At 40.8% G+C, this 24,314-nt stretch overlaps 1 protein-coding gene and 1 long non-coding RNA gene across 2 annotated transcripts in view; both read right to left on the reverse strand.

Annotated features, from left to right (window-relative positions):
- The window catches only part of clcn1a (chloride channel, voltage-sensitive 1a), a 61,007-nt gene extending 53,024 nt beyond the window's left edge, over positions 1-7,983 (reverse strand). The window contains exons 1-4 of the mRNA XM_051955245.1: positions 7,808-7,983; positions 7,595-7,726; positions 4,677-4,805; positions 73-206 (exon numbers count right to left, since the gene is read on the reverse strand). Coding sequence (XP_051811205.1) covers positions 73-206; positions 4,677-4,805; positions 7,595-7,726; positions 7,808-7,895 — 483 coding nt within the window. The 5' untranslated portion in view covers positions 7,896-7,983. The remainder of the gene's footprint in view (positions 1-72; positions 207-4,676; positions 4,806-7,594; positions 7,727-7,807) is intronic.
- Positions 1-24,314, reverse strand: part of LOC127536042 (uncharacterized) — a 76,242-nt gene that overhangs the window by 49,614 nt on the left and 2,314 nt on the right. The window lies entirely within an intron of this gene.

The following is a 24,314-nucleotide window of genomic DNA, read 5'->3' on the forward strand; positions in this document are numbered from 1 at the left end:
GGCACAGGGAGAAAATGGGCAGTTAATGTGCATGAAAGCCTGCACCGATCAGCTTCATGAGGGTTCGCTCACCTCTTTCCCTACAGGCATGCCGCTCCCCAGAGCTGCAGTCAGACCGATGACTTTAGCAACAAAGGCCTTGAGGGTCAGATATTCCTTCAGCACCACACCTCTCAGGATGGTCTTCAGCTCTGGGATACCAGAACCTGGGGCAGGAGATGACAGAGTTTGTTTAGAGCTAGACGAAAAGAAAATAGTGATGGATTTACACGTCCTCACTGGTTTAAACTTCCTGGTTGGGTGACTACTCAAAACGGTCTCATTTTTGAACAATGTTTTAAACATAAGCACCTCATGCAAGAAATGCCTCAGAAAAATCAAAATGTATGGCACAATTTGGATAATTAAGGCTGAAACTCCACAGGGTTCCTCCTCCAGTCAACGGTATCCACTTCAGGGATGAGGCCTCATGAAGAAATCTGCATTTTCTTTCGTTTACTGGTTGGTTCTTGGTTGGATTAACAACCTCCAGACGCTCAGCATCTCTGCAACACAGGCAATCTGAACCAGTTTATACAATCCAGATGTACTTCTCTGAATTTCTAACAGCTTTATCAAATCAGGTTTTATGTGACTCTCTTGAGTGAGTCTCTCTATATCAGGGGAGAAAAACACACTTTCTGCTATTCATTGTCAAGATATTCCAAAGTAAACAACCAACGTATATCTCCAAGCACCAAAGAACCAAACAATCAATTAACTGAGATGAGAAAACTGAAAAAAAAAAAAAACAGCTGCTGAGGGACTCCTGATCATCAACATGACAATACGTATCACAAGCTTGTTTTTAATGTGTTAAAATCTGTGGTTTTGTTGTTGGAGAGCTGCTTGATCTCAGCCAACAATCGATGAACACAAGTCCTACCTAAAGGCATTATGGAGGATGTTTTTGTTGTTTAATTTTTCTGATTCACATAAAATGAATATACTGACCTTTAGTGGACTTGTATGTATGGTTTCTAAAAGAATAAAAAATAAAAAAAAGAAACTGTGGACATGGCAAGACCTGAAAAACATCAGCCAATCAAAGCGCTCGGACCGAGGCGTTTGGTTTGCTCCCTTTCCTGTCAATCAAAAATCTTCCGGCTCAGGCCTAGTTACGTAGATTACGTACGCCTTGGACTTACGTGTTTTCTGTATGTGTTGCTTTGGTATAGCTTCGTAGTTAGCTGGCGACTTGTTTTGCTCATCTTTTTTTACATAATGGCAGATAAAGATCCAGGGGGACCCAGCCGGAAAAGACAACTTCACGAGTGCTACGCAAGTTTCTGGAGGGGGGGCGTTTCTTCGTAAATGTTAAGAGGGGGGAGGTTAGAGGGGGGTGAGGGAGAGGTTGTATGTGCGCATGCGCATGCTACGTTCAAAGTCGTAGGAACTTAAATCTCCTCTAATGCCTTTAACAGTTGAGGTATTCAATTAATGGGAAACTACGTGTAACTGAGGCTAATTTAAAACACAAAATCAAACCAAAAAAAAAAACACATTAAACTGCAGAAACAGTACCGTTATCTTTCTTGCACTGTGGGATTTTTGAAAAGCATCCTTGAGACACTGATCAGCCACAACATCAAACCACTGACAGCTAAAGAACACTGATCATATTGCTAAATGCCACGTTCTGCTAGGAAGCTTTGTGTTACGGTGTTATAACCTGATACACTGCAGCATGACATCGGCTGTTCTCAGTCTTTTTAAAGACCCCCAGGGTGCACTCAGAGCTTCATAAAACTGCTTTTATGCACTCAGGGCATAAACTGAGCTGCAAAATGTCATTACCTAAAATAACTGAGTCTGAACGTCCGTCAGTGTTAGTTTTCACAGAGCTCTGATTTTTGGCTAATATTACCATTCGCTAACGATACACACTAGCTGCACAGCATGGTAACTTTCAGCATTTTCCTTATGTTGTAACGACACATATCAAAAATAGAACTAATTCCGAGCGTGTTTTGCTCGGGCTGACATTTCAGCGTTCACAAAAGCAGCTCTGGAATGTAAACAGACCTGTTGGACTGTGATGCAGCTTCTGGGTCAGATTCCTACTGACATATAAACCAGGTAAGATCAGCTGAGAACAGTTTCACATTTACAATAATGACCTCGCAAGAGGATCCAGCAGGAAGAAAGATGACAAATAATGCATATACAAAAAAGGACAGAGAAGTGTTTAAACAGAGCTTAAAAACACCTGGATGAATGCTAGCAGTTCATTGCAAACAGTCTGCATGTGCAGCGGTCAGCTAGGGTCTGCTGCTGCTTCTACTTAAGGCGGAGCTTCACCCGGCCGAGTACTAAAAAGGACTGATGTTGAAAGTTTCATATTGCACACACTTTTTAAGATAAGGTATGCAACCTGTACATTTTTAGAGACCTCTAAACACCAAGTTTGCTGTGAAACCATTTTTTTTTTCATTTTGAACAACTGGATTGAAATTAAGTGCTGATTTCTCAAAATTTGATTTTCGGACACGCATAAACTGCCCCTCAATTTATCTTCTTACGCTTTTGACCAAAACTTACCATTTTTGGCATGCTGCTAGTACAGGCTATGTAGAATGCACCTATTAGCCTTTTTTCTGATAACTTCATTCTATGCTGAGTTATATATGAAAATCTTTGTAGCAATTGTTTGGTTTCATTACCATGGTAACCACAGTGAAATATGACAAAATGCCTAATAGATGCACAGGTCCATACTTAAAGTACTACGTGGTGCATTGGTATCATTTTATGGTAAATATTGCATGAGATTTTGTATGGGGCAAATACAAGATGTAATTTCGGGTTCCATAATTCAACAGTATTTAATTTCAATCCAGTTGTTCAAAATGAAAAAAATTGGTTTCACAGTAAAGTTGGTGTTTAGAGGTCTCTAAAAATGTACAGGTTGCATACCTTATCTTAAAAAGTGTGTGCAATACGAAACTTTCAACATTGGTCATTTTTAGTAAGTAAATAAGTAAAGTTTATTTCTTCAGCGCTTTTCACAGATAAAAATCACAAAGTGCTTTACAATAAAATACTAGAAAAAACAAACAATTTTAAATACAATATAAAACAATAAAATACATATATAAAACAGAATAAGAAAAATGTCAACCAAATGCTCTTCTAAACAACAGTGTCTTCAGTCCACTTTTAAAAGAGTCCACAGATTCTGCAAAACGCAGAGACAAAGGCAAAGCGTTCCACAACGTGGGGGCCACAAACTGAAAAGATCTCTGTCCTCGAGTTCTGAAGTTTACACGAGGGATTACAAGCAGGTTCTGACCTGAGGAACGAAGAGCACGACCAGGAGAGTAAGGAGTCAACATCTCCAGGATATAATGTGGAGCTTGACCATGCAAAGCCCTGAAGGTGACAACTAAAATCTTAAAATCAATCCTGAATTTGACAAGGAGCCAGTGTAAGGCTGATAACACAGGAGTGATATGGGACATTTTGGAAGTTCCAGTCAACAGTCTGGCAGCCGAATTTTGGACTAGTTGTAACTTTTCAAGATAGGTCTGATTTAAACAAGAAAAAACAGAGTTACAACAGTCCAACCGTGAAGATATAAAAGCATGGATAACCATTTCCAGTACTCGGCCGGGTGAAGTTCCCCCTTAAACATGGAAAGTGATGGAAGAGATGACGGTTTCAAAGACTTTTGGACGGAATTCCAATCGACTGCTGCAGAAAAGTGAAAGGAATTTCGGTCAAAGACAGTGGGAACCTTGGAGACAGAGTGTGTTACGAGATCACTGGACCTCAGGCGGTAGTTGTTACGGGAGGGGTGGAGGAGGTTGGAGAAGGACTGAGGTGTCTTCCCTGATAGGGTCTGGTAGAGGAATAAAGGTCAGCGTTGGAGTCGCCTGGTGTAAAGGGAAGGCCAGCCCACCAGTGTGTAAAGGTCACAGTAGCGGGTGGAGAAAGGCTGAGTGATGTCAAGTTAAACCTGGGAGGCTTACCAGCTGAGGGAAGGCTTGATGAACGGCTGAAGTAAATGCATTATTATCTTAACAGCGTTTATTGCACACCTCCAAGTTTGCATCGTAAATATATTCCCACCAAATGTGACCATTAATAATGATCTGAAATCCACTGATTGCTTCACTGCTTTATTTCATCCGTTGCTGAAATTTCTAATGAAACTGAGATGATTTCACAGCAAACATCAGGCATCAGTGGTTAAAAAAATGGTTATAATAAATCATAATCATTTACTGTTTGCTATTCTGTCCCAGTATGATTGGGGAAATTATTCAAAATTCACATCACTACTCTCTTGCTGTTTGTTTATATGTTCTAAAATTGTCTTTAAGGTGAAATTACTTGTGCTGCCATCTTGACCAGAGTTCCCTGGAAGAAGCAATGGCTAAATAACAAATAAATTAAAAAAATAAATACATAAAAGTCCTTGGTTTTAATATCATGAGCTAATTTCTCCACTTTTTTCCAAATTCCAGGACCAATATTTGGGTGAGTGGCTCAGACTGCCAGACTAAATTTTAAATGTACATTTGCTTTGATTAAAGTTCATGAGTGACATCTAACATTTCTGAAATATTCTACTAGACAAAAGGCAGCTAAGCAGAGGAGAGCATGAAAGGCATGAGGAAGAAAGGGGTACAGACCTATAGCTTGAGGAGCAACCAGGTGACAGAAGAGGGAGGAGAACAGGATGAACATCAGGGGATAGGAAACCCAGGCCAGGTACTGCAGGGGGATGTTTCCCCTCAGCTCCCCGTGAATCCATTTATAGGCTGAAGACGGATGAATTAGAGGAGGGAAAGCAAAAGAAGTGACGACAGGCGTGAGGGGAAAGCAGGCAGAAATAAAGGAAAATGGTAAAAGATCAAACAAGAAATGGACAGATGAAGAGATGGAGTGAAGGGGAAATAGGTGGAGAAATATAAGGAGAAAAGAGGGAAAAAAACTATAAAAGGAGGATGAAATAAGAATAGAAAAGAAAAATTGAAGGAGAGGAGGGTTTTCCTGTGACTATTTTTAAATTTCTGCAAGTACGTGTTGGGTGATTGGATGCTTATATAGACTGCCAGTTGTTTTGTGTTTAGTAGGGCTGGCCCGAATAGTGGTTTCTGGCCTCCGAATATTCAGGCCCTATTAAAGACGAATATCCGGATATTCGTTCCGCCCCGTAACGTCCGACTTGGGGGGTGGGGGGGAACCACGAACCACACGAAAGGATCCGAATATTCCGTCTCCGCCGCCTGCCCGAATATTCGGATCTGTTCGTGTGGTTCGTGGGTGGGGGCTGGTGCAAAGGCGAATATTCGGATACCAAATTAATATCCGGATAGTGCTGTAGTGAACGAATATTTGGATATTCGTGATATTCGGGTCCAGCCCTAGTGTTTAGAGGGAGAATTTTTGTCATTTTATTTCCAGTCTTAAAGATAAGGTGAGAAGGTCGGACATCCAGAGATTTGCTGCTGCTTCATATCAAAATAAACCAGCTTAGGCGCAAGGTTTCTGGGAATGATCAGCTGAAAGGAGGCCCCATGGTGGACCTAGAAGTCACTGGAGAGATCACATATCTCATCTGGCCTGGGACGTCCGCACTGTCCTCACTAACCTGACGGTTTTCTCTAATATTGTGAGGCCGTATCGTGCGCTAATTTAAGCTGCAGTTAAGAGTCGTGTGTGTGAGAAGCACATAGCTGCAGTCACTGTGAAGCACACGCCAGCGGGGTTGATTAAGTTACTGTCATCAGCCATAAAGTTTGCAGACAGGCACAAATGTTGTTTACTGTTTCTGCAGCACGAGAAGGAAGGAGAGGAAGGTCTGCATTGTTACGACTGTCTCTTTGCCTCTTCTCATTGGTCCAGACGGTTAGCAGCTGGGTCATTACATGTCAAAATATCAGATGTTTAGAACTATTTCTGCTCAAACTTCTCAGATTTGTCTGAAAATTTTATAGCAAAAAGTACGGATTTCTGTCAAGATATTTGTAAAATGTTAGCTTGATACATGAAACACTCTCCAAGACATTCTTTTTATATTGCCCGTTGACCAACGGAAAAAAATAAATGCTTGAATAGTTGGAACTTTGTCTGGATATGGGTTAAGCTGAATCCTAGCAGTATTTTTGTGGTACAACTGATCATACCTTCTGAATCAGTGATAAAAGTTTGGTGAAAATAGGGTTTTTTGTTTGTTTTTTATGGCAAAGCATTTTATATTATTGCATAACGGTAACATGTAGCTGCAGATGGTTCAGAGTGTATCACTAGCTGCCTTCTGCATTATCACTGTTTTGTTAATGTGGCGACATAAAGGGACTTCTGATGCTTTTATAATTCAAATTACGCATAATATGAGACTATTTGATCTATTTATACAGTACTGCAGATTGAAAAAAAACATGATGGAATGATGAATTATCTCTGAGAGTACCCAATATATGAATCTAAAATTACACAGAAGCCATTTTGGAAATCTATAGTTTAAGATTAAAACAAGACAAACTAATTTTTTTAAGGAAATCAGAAATGGTTGAGCAGATGATTTCAAACCGAATAAACCAGCTATGACACATGCTAGAATAAAACATGAACACCTTCTGTCACAGATAGGAACTAAGGATCTGGAATAATAAGTCTAGATGCTTATAATGAATGAAGAGTTGAGTCTGCCAGATAGAGAGATTTATTCCTCCTGTGCATGTTTTTAGTGGAGCTGTTCACAGATGAGACAGGGCTGTGAGCAGTTCTATAATAAGATAAGATTTTACCCGTTTTTAATAGGGTCATTCTGTATGAAATCAACCAATTTTAAGAAAACTTCCCACCTGACCCGCTCAGATTGTGCTCAGTTTTTACATACATTTAGTACATTATATATGATGGGAAAATCCAAAATTTGAATGCTTTATTGTCATTAGTTTCAAAGTTATGGCCATTTGAAGTAGGTAGGGGGTACCCTAAAATTGCAGCCGAAATTAAGACTTGAAATTTTCGACCATTTTCAGACTTCTATAACTTCTGAACAACAAAAGATAGAGATGTGAAATTTTCAGAATCATTTCACAGTGACCGATAGTCCTCAGAAATGTGAAAATATTTACTTTACATTTATAATTGCATGTTACAGAGAATGACAAAGTTGCGATTTTATCCATCACGAACTTGTAAACTGCTACATTTGGCCCCCATTACACAAAAACTAATCATCATATCCATTAGAGATTTTACGTGGTATAATGTGGCTATCTAAGGATTGGATGTTTATAAAATGAAAGTGCTATGGGATGTATTGGATGAAATACGTACAGCTAAAAATCAAAAATATCTGTCTGAAAAAAGCAAAAAAACCTACTTGGGGTGGTTCATGTTCATATTGTGTGTGTGTGTGTGTGTGTGGGGGGGGGGGGTCTGATCTGATGCATTTTTTTTTTCAAACAGTGTCAGATTCCTCCAAGAACACATCAGCAACTGCTAGTTGGAAAACTTTAACATATCATCCAACCCTAGTGCCAGCTGTATTTTTGCAGCTTTTGCCCTCAAAACGTAGCGGACTCTGCTGTCATACCTTGCAGGCTCTTTGCGCTGGCGTAGTCCATCGTCCAGCTGACCAGCGCCATTGTGATGCCCAGCAGAACCAGGAAGATCCAGTCCTCTCCTAACCTGGTCACAAGGAACCGCTGCACCCGTGCTATGCAGTCTGTCACAACAAAACGCAACAGAAGCTCACAAAAAAGGACAAACGCATCATCCTATCATGTTGCTGATCTTCCTTTCTCACCTCTACACTTGGAGTAGGAGCGCTTCTTCTTCATAGAGGACGTGAGGTCGGGTTCAGCCGGTTGCTCGTCGGCAGCCTCAGCTTCCATGTTGGACTGCTGCCGGCTCCTCTGCCTGCTGTGGTGGCCATGCTGATGACGACTGTGGCATCCATTTTGGCCATGGCTACGGCGGCCATGTCCGTGCCGCGTCCGGCCGTGGCTGCGTGGATGGTTGCCATGTTTCTTGATCTGTCTCTCCGTCAGCAGGCGTGTGGCCTCCCGTCTGCCGGAGCCTCCCTGGTTTTCCTGGTACTCCCCATAGAGCTATCGATCAATAAGTAACCCAACCCGACGAATTAGTCAGCGCAGAGGAGAACGCATCGTTCATTCATTCAACATAAACATGCACAGGTAGTTCCTGAGCAAGTGAGAATGTGGGGGGTGATAGTAGCCTTCTTCTGGCACCCCAGCTGAGAAGGGCTCATTTTAAAAATAGACGGGACCACGTGTTGACCCAAACAGCTCCAATGGAAACGGAAACATGGGCTCTGCCTCCAGATTTATCACCTCTGGACAGACTGAGTGAAAACTGCCTGGGACATCTGGGGAAGAGATAAATTTTCATCTCTCGCAGCAGCACACACATCTCAGCTCCTTCACGAGAAAATATCCTCTTTCATTTGTTTTTCCTTTTCCACTGACCTTAAATATCTCACACACTTCCAAAATAAACACAATACATATGAGCAGGGCCTACCCTCAATACATCTGTGGGTGAGGGAAATGGCATCTTGTGTTGTACTAGAACGACTTACTTATAATGTCAGAGGAAGAGGAGAGGACTTTGGCAAAATATGGTCACCTTTAACTGAGTTTCTCAGATGTTACGAGGCCAATAAATTCTGACAGTGGTGCTGAATTGTTGAGCTGTATGCTGTGCATTTGTATTTATTTCTTTTTCTTTCTTTCACTTTTTTATATATTTGGAGGGACTATGCTGCTTTTTGTTTGTTTTATGTTGAGTATATTGTTAAGTTTTTCATAATATATTGTTTACTATTTTGGAGACCGTGCTGTTAAACTGTTAAACAAGGAGCACTAATGTGATTTCTTTTGTCGGTTTTGCATTTTTCACCAGTCATCACCGTAAATCGAATGAAAACCAGGAGGCAGCAAGTACTGGTGTGTGAATAGGGAGCGCTGTAGGGGATGTATTATTATTCATTTATGTTTGATCTAGAAGCACTCTCACTCTTACTTGCCCCCCTTGAAGACAATGAAATGAATCATCAATATATTTTTCAAAGAAGAGGTCATTTAGACCCTCCTGTGCCACAATATTCCAAAATCTTTGGTGAGAACAAAGAATCAGCAGGCGATCTTGTGTTGAAAAAGGCAGATCTGCTGTTTTTATTTTACAGGCACTGAATATTCCAATGAAAAGGTGAAAATCTGGCAGCAAAGGTGCAAGAAAAACTGTATGAAAAACGGCAGAGTAGCCACGGTAGCATTCAAAAAAAGACAAGAAAATCTGGCAACTGCAAAAACATTTTCTAAAAACACATTTAAAGACGGAACATTAAAAACTGTAAAAGTGCAGCTACTATATTAACTACAAATAATGAACCGGTAAAGTTAGAACTTCTCGTCCAAGAGAAGGATTTTAATTTAAGGAAAAACAGATGTAAAAAAAAAAACATTAAACAAAGATGCCACATCTAAAATAAGCACCTCACAATGACAAACGTACCGTAATAGAGTTCAGATTATCAGATCAAATAACAACATAAATACATTATAATTCAACTAACAATACAAAATATAGATATTTTAATAAGATAGGATTCTGCTGCCATGGAAATGCTACTAAAGTTATCATAATAAATTTAAAAACAGAGTATTTTTTGATACTTCTGAAGTTGTACAGGAATTGATTTTGTCTATGAGGATATTCTTCATAATTGAATGAAAAGCAACATAATTTTAATTTCGTACCAGCTATAATTGCCAAGAATTGTCATTTACAACAGACAGAATCACAATTAAACTCAAAGTAAGCATTGATCTCCACTAAGATTCAGATTCAGATTCAGAAAACTTTATTTATCCCCTTAGGGGAAATTCATTTGCACCATACCAGCTTCCCAAACAATCATTCAACATAAGTAAAAAGAATAAAATAATAAAAATAAATGCAACACATAACATAGTGGGAATCAGTCATAATAATTCACACCTCAAGATTTAACTGCTTTTAAGATGAGTTTCATCCTTGTTTAAAAGTCCAATAGCTGTAGGTATAAAGGATGAAGAATAACGCTGTGTTCTAGCGTAAGGCTCTCTATAGCGCCACCCAGAGGGCAGCGTTGTGCTATATTTCAGCGCCGTACCACAATTCATCAGGGGCTATACGTTCTTGGTACGCCAGCAGCAGACAATAGCAGTCCATGAATACACCGTAAGTGACAAGCTGGTAAGTTGTGAGTGGTGCTGACACTTTGGATGTCCACGCAATAACCTTTCAACAGCTTCTAATTTAGCCGGTTCATGGACAGGGGGCTTGATGGATGAATTTAGACATACAGGCAGACACACACATGGACATAGGGTGCTGAGATGCTGTGTGTGTGTGTGTGTGTGTGTGTGTGTGCGTGTAGGTGTAGGTGTGTGTGTGTGTGTGTGTGTGTGTGTGTGTGTGTGTGCGCAGAGCTGCCAGTCAATGCATGGTGAAACTTGAGCAGCATAACACACAATGTACTGCAGCTGAATGCCAACACACATTTAAACAATAGAAGCCGCAGAAGTCTTGACTTGGTAGGAGGCACTCCTGTGTTTAATGTATCATAGTGTATTGTTCTGCTGATCTTAGTTACAGCTTATTAGCTGGGACACGAGACTGTACAACAAGCTTTTTTTGCAAAACTCCTTCCCTCGTAGAATGCACTTGTGTCTTTATGCAACAAAGCTGTCAAAAAGAGGACAACCACCACCTCACTGTGATTTATCGCCACACAGATGTTTTGTCAACACGTAACACCGTAAGCGACCGCACTGCAACGATTCCGTTCAAGGCTTTAGAAAATATTTAAAGCACACATAAACCTGTGTCCTGACAGCCTATACACATTAAATATAGAGGCGACCTTATGCTGGAGGAAGTCCAGGGTCACTGATACAGGATTAACCCTCGAGCCACGAAACCCAGCAGCAAGTTTAAGAACATGATTTTTTAATTTTAATTTTATAAAATTACACCATTTCATATAAAAGAGACTGAGGAGCTGTTTACATGAGGACCATCTTAACAGAAAACGCAAAAGTGGCGTCTTGTCATTTCACGTTTAGACGAGCGGTTTTGAAGGAAATCTGCGTATATACGGTGACTCTATAGTGTGTGGAATTCGATTGGATATGCATGCCAGGCAGCTGGGTGGCGCTGTGATAAAACTCTGCCATGTCTACATGCATGCGTACTATCTCCCTTTTCGGATCTCCGCCGCGGTAAATGTTCATGAATGGAATCTGTACAGATTCTGTACGTTTGTTGGTACGACTCCTGTAGTGTACATAGAGCTGCCAGAGCTGCTTGAAGGTACGAAGGATGGAAATAATCACATCTTTGTTTACTTCCTTGTACCGACCGGCAAACCAAAGCACCAGCACACGTATGTGACATAATCGCGTACGTGAGGTGGTCAGATCTCGGCAAAGTTTTGCGTTTTGCTGTTTAGACGGAAACGAAACGGCGGAGCGTTTTCTACTTTTCCACTCTGGAGGCCAGTTTCAAATTTTTGCGTTTTTAGGCCCCCAAAATGCCGTCCTCGTATAAACGGTAGGGTGTTTTGTTGAAATATTTTGACGTTTTTACCTGCAAGCGTCCTCGCGTAAACGGCCCCTGAGAGGGAAATAAGACATACAACATAATTAATGCATCACAGCTAAAAAAAAATAAAATACAATGGAGTAAGTTGTTTGAAGATACAATCCGCATGGTGAAAAAACAGACTTAAGCTGATGTACAGAGTAGTGTGAAAACTGCAGAGCTTGTGAAGGTTGTAAAAATGTAAATAGTCAAATATCCATAGCATGTGGAAAAGTTCCATACATGTTGATTCCAGTTTTTTTTTTAACTTGTCTTATATGTGCCAATTTATTAAGTAAAAAAGGAACATGATGCATACAAAAATGCTGGAGGGAAGTAGAAATATGTCACCAAGCTACACTGCTAAAATATTCTTAGCTAAAGATGCAAATATTAAACATTATTCCTAATCAATAGTTGGTCATGTTCTTAATCAATCAATTAACCGTCAGGTACAGTGGCTGTTATTCCATGTGCAGATAAAGCCATTTTTAACCATGGAAATTTGCTATAAAAATCATCTCATCTCCATGAACAACGTAGGTAAACGAATCCCGGTTAACTCCAGCTTGTTTGACCACTGGCCAGGAGTCATTAACCGCTACAGAAGTCTGTGTCATCGTGGCCCTTCGCTAGCCAGACACCTACAACACACTTGACCACCAACACTGAAAACCACCTCACCCATTCACAAGAGTTCAAACAACAAACACAAAGCTACTGATTTATGATTTGGATTTGAACATGAAGATACCTGTGGTTTTTGTGACTGCCAAGAGGTCGCCACAGTTAAAAGCAGCAAACAAGCTCTACTCTTCCATCTCATTACACAATAAGAGGCTCAACCTGGTGGCAAAACCACTACAGCTAATTAAAAAAACAATATTTCTCAAATGCATCCTTAATTTTCTGCCTTGTCAGTTAATGTATTTCAAATTAATCAAATTAGTAATGTTAAGCAGGTTGTTCGCACAGTGTATCCACAGGAAGCTGATAACTAGCATGCTAATGTCCATCATTTTCCCTTTTCAACATAGACATAAGATTAATGGAGTGCCCAGGTAGTTCACCAGGTTGAGAGGGAAACCCATAAATTCTTGCTGTAAACAATAGAAGCGGAAATGGGTCCCATTCCCACCCATGGCCCTTTGCTGTAGGTCATTTCCCAATTCTTCCCCAAACTTTCCTGTCTTCCTCTCATTATGACAGTCAAATAAAGCCAAAAAATGTCTAAAGAATTAAGATTAATGGGTGATATTCTGGGCTTTTTTTAGTCAAAAAGAAAGGCCATACTGACGTGAGATAAGAACAAAACACTGTGCAATGCTACAGCTATCAGTGGTGATACAGAAATCTGTACCTCAATTTGCTTCTCTCAGATGGCTTCACTTAGCCGAATTGTCGAATTTGAGGTATGATTAACTTCCTAAAACCTCAAAGAGCTAACCACCTCTGCTGGATTTGATTCAGAGAAGCAGGCTTTATGTTTGGCACTGCAATCAGTTCTTTACCAAAACACAGCACAGAGCCACCACAGAGCTAGCTATGTTGTCAGAAATCCAGCGCTCCCACGGTGTCCCTCCTTTACCTCGCTCCCGTTTTCCCTCTTCTCCGGTGAAACTCGACACTGCACTAATCACTTGTACTCTTTTACCCCCTTCCTTCATTGCACCCTACTCTGCTTCCTTTCTTTCCCTCGCTCTCTCTTTGCTGGTGAAACACTACTCTGGGCTAAATTTAGTACCAGTGTGATCCAATATTCCTCATTAGACTTCCCACACCTCTCTCTCACCATCAGTGTACCTTTCAATGCCTCATCATATTCCTCATATTCTCTCGTGTCTCACTGTTTTTTACTCTCTACATTCTCCCAGCTGTCTCCTCGTCCGTCAAGGACGTGTGGACAGCTTTCCAAGCTTCTAGTTGAGTGTTTCTGCTGATTTTCAGTAAGAGTTTATGATTGCAGGCATTAAACCCAGTTGAGGAACAGGTGTACAGGTCAGTATATAATTGTGGGACTTTTTGTATCATAGTTCACATTTTTGCTGTTTTACAGGCCTAAAACCAACATGGCCGACTATAACCAAACACCACATGGTATTTTAGAGGAAGATTCTTCTAAATATTATACATACAATTGGGTAAAATGTAAATTTATTTCTAAACATATTGTAGTAAACCTGTTGACTACTTTATATTAAATAAGTCAGAAAGTCTTGGAGTCTGTCCAGTCTTTTCTTCAGGAGGAAATGACATCATGTGGAGCAGGTCATGTGATCTGGAATTAACACACTTCCTGGAGAGGTGTTTTTGTAATGCAGATCTTAGTGGAAAGTGATTTAATTTGATTTTTTCCATATTAAATTTGGCATATTGCCAAAAAAGAAATATCTGTCATTATTGTCTCAGCTAAATAAAAAGAACACAATCCAAACTATTTGTGAATCAGCTCATTTTATTATTGTTTAGCTCATTAGAAGGTGGTTGGTACTAATTTGGGATGGATATTAATTGACATTTTAGTGATATCCAGGTAATTTTTTTTAATTTAATAAGTGATTGTTTCCATAATAAATGATTATGGAATTTGTAAAGACATGATCATAGTGAACATAACATTGTTTTTTTGACTTTTAATAAAAATGTATGCAAGATATATTCCATGGACTTGAAAAGTTCCTCAATTATACACACGTGGACAAAATTGTTGGTACCCCTCAGTTAAAGAAGGAAAAACACACAATTCTCACTGAAATCACTTGAAACTCACAAAAGTAACACTAAATAAAAATTTATTGAAAATTAAATAATCAAAATCAGCCATCACTTTTGAATTGTTGATTAACATAATTATTTAAAAAAACAAACTAATGAAATAGGGCTGGACAAAAATGATGGTACCCATAACTTAATATTTTGTTGCACAACCTTTTGAGGCAATCACTGCAATTAAACGATTTCTGTATTTGTCAATGAGCGTTCTGCAGCTGTCAACAGGTATTTTGGCCCACTCCTCATGAGCAAACAGCTCCAGTTGTCTCAGGTTTGATGGGTGTCTTCTCCAAATGGCATGTTTCAGCTCCTTCCACATATGTTCAATGGGATTCAGATCTGGGCTCATAGAAGGCCACTTTAGAATAGTCCAACGCTTTTCTCTCAGCCATTCTTGGGTGTTTTTGACTGTGTGTTTTGGATCGTTGTCCTGTTGGAAGACCCATGACCTGCGACTGAGACCAAGCTTTCTGACACTAGGCAGCACATTTCTCTCCAGAATGCCTTGATAGTCTTCAGATTTCATCGTACCTTGCACACTTTCAAGACACCCTGTGCCAGATGCAGCAAAGCAGCCCCAAAACATTACTGAGCCTCCTCCATGTTTCACCGTAGGGACAGTGTTCTTTTCTTCGTATGCTTGGTTTTTGAGTCTATGAACATAGAGTTGATGTGCCTTACCAAAAAGCTCCAGTTTGGTCTCATCTGTTCAAAGGACATTCTCCCAGAAGCTTTGTGGCTTGTCAACATGCATTTTTGCAAATTCCAGTCTGGCTTTTTTATGAGTTTTTTTCAGCAGTGGTGTCCTCCTTGGTCGTCTCCCATGAAGTCCACTTTGGCTCAAACAACGACGAATGGTGCGATCTGACACTGATGTACCTTGGCCTTGGAGTTCACCTTTAATTTCTTTGGAGGTTGCTCTGGGCTCTTTGGATACAATTCGAACGATCCGTCTCTTCAATTTGTCATCAATTTTCCTCTTGCGGCCACGTCCAGGGAGGTTGGCTACTGTCCCGTGGGTCTTGAACTTCTGAATAATATGAGCCACTGTTGTCACAGGAACTTCAAGCTGTTTAGAGATGGTCTTATAGCCTTTACCTTTAAGATGTTTGTCTATAATTTTTTTTCGGATGTCCTGGGACAATTCTCTCCTTCGCTTTCTGTTGTCCATGTTCAGTGTGGTACACACCTTTTCACCAAACAGCAGGGTGACTACTTGTCTCCCTTTAAATAGGCAGACTGACTGATTATGAGTTTGGAAACACCTGTGATGTCAATTAAATGACACACCTGAGTTAATCATGTCACTCTGGTCAAATAGTTTTCAATCTTTTATAGAGGTACCATCATTTTTGTCCAGGCCTGTTTCATTAGTTTGTTTTTTTAAATAATTATGTTAATCAACAATTCAAAAATAATGGCTGTTTTTGATTATTTAATTTTCAATAAATTTTATTTATTGTTACTTTTGTGAGTTTCAAGTGATTTCAGTGAGAATTGTGGGTTTTTCCTTCTTTAACTGAGGGGTACCAACAATTTTGTCCACGTGTGTATATTGACCCATACAGCAAGGATCCTTGCAAGGATTTGTGCTTGTATTTCTCAAAGTGCAGTACAGTATTACTAATTCAAAGTAAAAATGAAAATCTTGGGGTCAAATTTCACAATAAGACAAACTAACACAAAAACTTTGTTGAAATCCTTCAATGCTCATCTACCCGCCATTAGCTATGAACTTAATTTGCCACAAAGATTGAGCATAATCAGTGTGTCGACATCAATTCTCTAAATCATATTTTACCATTTTGCAATGTTGCAGTTCACTGTAACATCATGTCAGTCACAACTGCAGCAGAGTCTGACACAGTTCAGCGTATAAGACCCAAGATCAACGGTTTTCAAGCACTTTAAAAGATCATAAAACAAAAAGGTGATTTCCACACTGTGCAGACCATAGGAGCAAAATGCATGAAAACCTGAAAAGAAAGAACACAAGGGGCTTTTTTCTGAAAATACACCACCAGACTTTTCATTGTCTTCTCACTAGCAGAGAGAGATTTGTAATATTTAACCAACAGAAAAACAGTCAGTAGTTTGGTGCAGCATTTGGCCCCTCCATCTGGCCAGTTTGGAGATAGACTAGAAAACTAAAACACAATCAAGGACAAAAAAGCACAACTTATGCAGCAGAAAGTCTAGTAGACTATTTGGCTCCGAGTTTGGTTTCATTGCTACCTGTCCTCTCTAAAATAATGAGCCCATAGTTTGTTCATTACATAAATATTAGAGCTGGAACCAAATATCCGAGTATTCGTTCGCTACGGTGGTATCCGGACATGAATTTTTGTATCCGAATATTCACCCCGCCCACCCCCTCATCAGATTCAGATTCGGACGTTACAGGACGGAATGAATATTCGGCGTTACCGTCTTCCCTCTGCCTTCGGCCCACATCGGCTCATCCCGTCATGCGATCACATAAACATATACACATGTCTATAACATGTACACGTATGTCTATGTGATCACCCCCTCCTCCCCCCAGACGAAAATAGGAATATTCGGAGTTCGTCTCTTCCCTTCGCCTTCGGCCCACTTCGGCTCATCCCGCCGTGTTCGGCTCATCTCGGCTCATCCATTCCTGTTTCTTACCACCACCAGAATGGCCAGGTTGCTGCAGACTCTGACGTCATGCTTCACTTGGTTGCATAAACACAAGACAAGATGCTGAAGACCTCCTCTGTTTGGAAATTCTTCAGTTTAACTGAAGACAAAACGAAGGCAGTGGTCAAAATTTGGACCCGGGAGACCAGACGAACGGATCCGAATATTCAGGCCATCTCAGCCGGAAGCACCCCCCCCGTTGGACGTCACGGGGCGGAACGAATATTCGAATATTCGTCTTTATTAGGGCCCGAATATTCGGAGGCCAGAAACCACTATTCGGGCCAGCCCTACTAAAGTGGTTTAATGCCTTCCAACAGCAGATATTTCTTACAATTACTCTGACAGACATTTAGGCATATTTTTGATACTATAATGATGGTGATTGTCTTTTCAAACTGAATCATATCTCACTGTGGGAACAATGTCATTGAAAGGCCCTCTGATGCCCACATATCTCTGCTACATACCGTATGTACAAGTGAATGTGAGTGCGTGCCGTTATAAGCTGTCATCTGAAGTCAAACCTAATGCATATGAAGGTCTTCTAAAATAGAGGAGGGTTTAACTCCATGCTTTCCCTACATGACTGCCAATTCCCCGGCCACGTGCTCCGTCTTTGTAGCAGACTGTAGTGTGGGAGTGAGTATTATTATTATTATTACAAAAAAGAAAGGAGAAGAGGAAAAAAAGTGACGCAACACGTCTGTTTATAGTCCTGCTCCCATGGGTGACAGTGTAAACACAAGGGTTACCACAGGCTGCAGACTCTTCAAGAGCTCACACACACACACAAACACACACACACACACACACACACACACACACACACACACACACACACACACACACACACACACACACACACACACACACACACACACACACACACACACACACACACACACACACAGGTTAAATGACTTCACACTCCCTGGATTGGCATAAGATTTCAACAGCAATTACATTCTATAGGTCACCATGATCGTCAGCCCTCACATACCGGCCAATCAACACGGCAGAGCCGGTGCAGCTGTATGGATTACTTGTCAAGGATTCTGGAGGGAAACACACCTTTCCTTCAAAATGATTCACTATTCACAATAAAGTGAGAGCTCCAACTTGTCTATATGTTTAAGACTGATTCGTGAAATGCAAAACTTTTCTTGAATTGGGCTTTAAATATTCAAGAGGGTAATAAAAAAACAACAACATTATAGTCTAATAAGAGACAAAGCAATAATGTAATCATTCATTAAAGCAAAGCATTTGATTCAGATTAAACAATAAAATGATATTTTTTAGCTTTTATTCTCAGTTTCTAGTACTTGAGGCACATTCTGAGCCCAGCACCACAGGATCCTGTTTGATGTAAACTCCATACGACAGCAGGAAATTATTTTATGGTTGTTATCACACTGTAGGAGAATTTATAAGCGTTTCAAATATTTTAGTCTCTTAACCGTCTTAACTGTCTGAACCCCAAATCCATAACTTTACATGACACTATCAGTCAGAAACTGCAAAGACTGAAAGAACTATCTGATTTTCATCTTTCCAAAACTCACTTATCATCTGTGACATCCAATAAATTCAACAATCAATACTTAAAGTCATGATTTTATTTTATTTAAATCACTTGATTCTACTTATTTACAAATTCACCAAGAATAATCGCCTGCACCAGATTCTGCAGAGCTAAAAAAAAAAAAAGAGAGACTCAGCTGTGATTAAATGTCATGTTGCAAAAATATTCGGATACCAAAATTAATATCCGGATACCGCCGTAGCGAACGAATATTCGGGATATTCAGGTCCAGCCCTAGTGAAAACAAATAAAAACGTAAGCAGTTAAATGTCTACGGCAGGTGGTGTCTCTTTTCTCAGTATTGATCACACATTTAAACACTTGGCACTTAAATTTTTGGAAAATAAATAAACCGTTGTTTTCATGACTTATGTCATTACAACTGTGCCATATTGCACTAAAAAGATTTTTTTTAGCTCTCTCTACTCATCTTCCATGGTTGTTCTGTTTCCATAGAGGTTCAGGACTTAATGCAGTGAAAAATGAGCCCACAGCGAGGAAAAAGTGACAGCAGCTAAAAAACACACAAGAAACTGCTCCGGGTTCACGGGGATAATGGACATTCCACAGTAACAACAAGAGCAGCTATTGTTCTGTAAGATGACAGCTCACGCCAGCAGGAGAATCCTCCAGATGTTCAGAGACACCCTTCACACCGCCTTGTCCCACAGCACACAAGCATCTATATGAATAGTGAAGATTAGCACCGGCGCAAATGCATGATCGGGTTTCGCCTCCTGTGGATGAGCACCCATGACGCACGAACACTAAGGTTTAAACACAACGGCAGCCGTGCACAAACATGATCACACGCATACTGTTGACACGCGCAGGTGCACAGGATTGGACTCGGTCTCGGTACACTTTCACACATACTGCGCTACACATGTCAGAGAAGTCATTCCTACATGTGTTAAGACCGAACGGGGCTTAAGAAATGAGGCGCAGAGAGGGTAGCAAACAGGTGGTCGCCGGGGAAAGTAGGAAACGGTAAGACAGCGTCAAAGCGTGTATGTGTGTGTGTGTGCACGTGTATGTGTGCATGCCAAGACCAGGGGTGAAGGAGGTGCACCGTGTCTGAGCACCTGTTGCGTGACCCTGTTGTTACACATCACATAATTGGTCTTCACCATGTCTAGAACTCACACACACAATAAGCGGTTCATTCACGAGCACATTAAGTTAGACAGCCACCATCCGTGCACATGTAGCTGCTGCTGCCAGTACAGGTGCGTCATGCAAGAGTGGCACAAGTGAGTCAAGCAGACAGGCTGCAGACGTGTGACAGATTGGAACAAACAACAGATACAGGTTACAAACAGACAGACGGACGGAGACGGACAGAAGGAGGGAACAGAAAGAGACACTGACCAGGGTTTGCTTGTATCTCAGAGCCTTCCTTTCCGACGCATCTGCGGCCATTGACACACTGTCACTGACCCAAAAATAAACCCTCCCGCTCACCGTCTGTCTCAGCATTACCAGGACCGTTCTGGACGCCCAGCCAGGACGCTCTTCCACACACAAACACACACATACTAACACACTGCATTGCCACACACAGACAGACCCACAAAGGCACAAACACACACTATCAGTCACACACTCATATTCTGACACGGTGTAAACTACCTCGGGCTGGGGTTACCCTCACACGCCCCCACCTACCCTCATACCTCAAGCTGACTGCCCAGCCTCGAGTCAGAATTAAAAGGACTAAAAGTTCAGGTTGAGTCAACATGATCTACTTGTTCAATATTTAAATTACTGTGGGCCAAACAGGTGATGGAAAGCGAGAAGTAACTTCCCACCACCGCAAAGCTTTGGGTTGATCCACGGCACAGCTTCTGGCTCATCCAGAGGCATGTTTTACAAAGCCAGCTTGACACAGTCAGGCTTTTTTGTGTTGGCTGATGTCTGTGTAGGTTCTCATTCATCCAGGTCATGGTTATCCAAAGTAGTTTAAATCAATCCACTGGACTTTAAGAAAGTTCCTTGAAGACATTTCACCTCTCATCCAAGAGGCTTCTTCAGTTCTGGTGGTGGTTGGTGTTGCCTCAGCTTTTAAACCTCTGTGAGGTGTGTCCAGGACTATTATTCCAACGACCGATACCAAAACTCATCTGACTACTCAACGATGGTTGTTGTGAGTATCGGTGGCGGTCGTTGAAACGCACAGATGTCACTGAGCCCTCGTGTGCTAATGGTGGTCATTAGCATGAGTCTGCTGAGTAGTTCTTTTGGGGAGTTTTGAAAGGACCTGATTGTAAATCGGCGAAAGATGATGTCGCAGACCACCCCCCGTGTTCAGAGATGGCTTCTCTACTTTGACATAGATGGCTTCTTTCACTCCTGTCTCAAACCATCTGTCCTCCCTGTCCAAAATCTGAACATTGGTGTCCAGAAACGAGTGTCCTTCTTCTTTAAGGTGAAGGAAGACTGCCTGAGGAACTGGCTCTCCTGTGTTGAGCCATGCGCTTGTTAAGTGGCTGTTTGGTTTCCCCTATGTTTGCTGGTTCAACGAAACCTTTAATTCCAATCAAAGATAATGGGTATGAATCACTATAGGTACAAGTATGAGCTTTCTTTGTTTACCAAGTGTTTCTTTATTAAATTTTGAGCAAACTCTCATAAAAGGGGGCCATCGGACGCATCAGTTATTACAGTGAAAAACAACACTGTTAGGACTGCTGGTGGGGAATGGTTAATGGTGTAATGTGTGTATATTTTCCCACTCAGCCGCTCATTTCTAAAATGACTCTAGAGCTCTGAAACTAGTTTTATTCTGCATCGCCTGCTAAATGCACACTGCTGTAGACACATGGTGCAGCCAGTTTGCCTGGTGGAAATGCGTGGCTTTGTTCAACATGCAGCTCAACAGGTCTGCAGATAGAACAGCATCACTCAGAGAGAATATCATCAACAAAAGCATTGATGGTGCCGTTGATTTAAAACCAAAACCCTCAGAAGGACCTCCTCTGGACAATCTATCTGTGCAGCATTAGTCATCATGGTGATTTAGCTGGTTAAAAGAGAGCCACCTTCATGAGATTGAAACTGTGGCTTTAGATCCAACACACCTGTTAACTGATTAGTACTGCTTACACTCCATAGGAGACACAACAAACACAACTAGCTCCTCATAAAGAAGTTATTTGTTGCTGTTGTGGATGCTTAGTGACAGACTTTGTTGTTTTTTGCCAACATTCTTGGTTAAAACACGGTATCAGTCACTTAACAGTATTCGTGGACGTGTTTTTGATTTGTTTTAACAGGCGCTTTCTTCCTAGCTGTTAATGAGGAATGACAGGAGAGTTTTACATAGCCGCCTATCGTCCAGGGATCGAGATTCCTGATCTTCATCCACACAGCTTAGGTTCAATTCCCAGTACAGGGGAAGTTGATGCAATCATGTACAATATGCCAAGTGTTTGCTACTGTGTTTCCATTACATCACTCAAAGGATTTTCAGTGGTCTACATGAATGTTTTTATCGGTCAAAGCCATTCATTTTGTCCCCTGCAAAAGAAGGGGCGATTTGTTATTATGAAAATGCCTGAAATGCACAAAATAATGAGCATTCTTTGACAAATTTCAGGAGAAACTGGTTTGTTAACATGATGTATGCAGCTTTAAATGCAGATCAGCTTCACTTGTCGCACTGACATTTAATGAAAGTCAGTGAATCTTAAAGGAAGTAGAGGTACCAGGGTTTTTCAGGGTTCCAGTTGAGGCTTTTAGGGGGCTGACTCAGCATGTAAAGTCAATAAATATGCATTAACTTATTTGACAAACCCTCTGAATGTCTATTAAGTTTGTGAATATGAAATTGAAGAGTTCATTTGCAAATACGAACAACTCCGTTTTGATAAATTTTCAGAAAACGTTTTTTTATCGTTTACTTGAGATAATATCAATCAAACTGAAGTTGAGTGGCTTTGACTCAGTAGAAAAATACATGCCAAAATAGAGAAAAAATAAATTATTAGTGTTATTATCTCAAGTAGGGCTGGACCCGAATATCCCGAATATCCGTTCAGTACGGCAGTATCCGGATATTAATTTTGGTATTTGAATATTCGAAAATATTCGGAGCTCGTCTGTTCCCTTCGCCTTCGGCCCACTTCGGCTCATCCCGTCGTGTTCGGCTCATCTCGGCTCATCCATTCGTGTTTCTTACCACCACCAGACTGGCCGGGTTGCTGCAGACTCTGACGTCACGCTTCACTTCGTTGCATAAACACAAGACAAGATGCTGAAGACCTCCGCTGTTTGGGAATTCTTCAGTTTAACTGAAGACAAAACAAAGGCAAAATTTGGACCCGGGAGACCAGACGAACGGATTCGAATATTCGGGCCGTCACCGTCCCCCCGGACGTTACAGGGCAGAACGAATATTCGGATATTCGTCTTTAATAGGACCCGAATACTCGGAGGGCAGAAACCACTATTCAGACCAGCCCTAATGTCAAGTAAACAATAAAAAAATGAGTTTTCTGAAATGCTATTTTTATTCTTGGTTCGTATCATTTTATCTCTGGTAATTTTCCTTTGGTGCTGAATAAAACTTGTTTGGGGAGTGCTGGAACTTCATCTTTGCAGGTAAACCACTGAGTTTCTGTCAGTAACAAAGATCCATTGGAGTAGACCGCTTACAGAAATGAAACTAAATCTAAATTTATGTCACACTACTGAGCTGACCCGCATTAAAGACAGTGGAGCAGTTATCTACCTTTCGAACAAATACAAGAAACAGTAGTGGAGTCAAAACATTCATAAAGTGATTACATTCCCACCTAGAGATGGAAAACTAAGAAAGAGTCATCCATGAAGCGTGCAGGATCTATAGTGTCTGTTTCTGTTTTGCCCTGTGGAGGCTGAAACCAGAAACAAAGGGAGTTTCCACAACAATACAGTGACAGTATTAATACTCTGATTGAGTCAATTCCTCAGACGTCTCAGTGTCTTCCTAAAGGAACATTTAATAGAACAAACAGAAACATTGGCTGTTGTTAGAATTAAATCTGCAGGATATAATCAGAGTGTTAATACAATGAGGCTTCACAGAAAAGCAAAGTAAATTTAGTGAAAGGAAATGAGGTCATGGTGAATATTCAGCAGTGTGGAGGCTGTGGTGAAACCTGACAGGAGAGCTATCGGTATCTGTGGGTGTGTCAGAAGAGATAAGGGCGGAGGCAACCCAGCAGGTGAAAAGTCACGATTATTCAAAACCAAAACTGACCAAACACACCAGTGCCAGCGGTCACACCTTTCAGCTCAAATAATACCGATAAGCACGTCTATTATTTAATGATTTGCCAGCATGCATAAGTAAACCATTGAAAACTGCCTCAACACTTGGGTGCTCATTTATTTACAGGGTGACCCAAAAGTTTGGAAACAAAGTTTAACTGCAGTGTCTATTTGAGTTGGGGGTGCATGAATTCATTCTTATTTTACCCATTTTTGTTATAGCATAATAAAATAACTTAAAAGCATAGTATTAGCCGAGTGCAATAACTCGGAAGAAAATGAATAGAAGCATAAGGTCCAGGTATGCTGGAGCAGAACTTCAAAATGCAGACCATCAGGGTCAGATTTCAAAACTCTTGATGGTAAAGTATCTGACAGTTTTAATTTT

The sequence above is a fragment of the Acanthochromis polyacanthus genome, chromosome 11 (genome assembly GCF_021347895.1).
Source record: "Acanthochromis polyacanthus isolate Apoly-LR-REF ecotype Palm Island chromosome 11, KAUST_Apoly_ChrSc, whole genome shotgun sequence".
Classification (NCBI taxonomy): domain Eukaryota; kingdom Metazoa; phylum Chordata; class Actinopteri; family Pomacentridae; genus Acanthochromis; species Acanthochromis polyacanthus.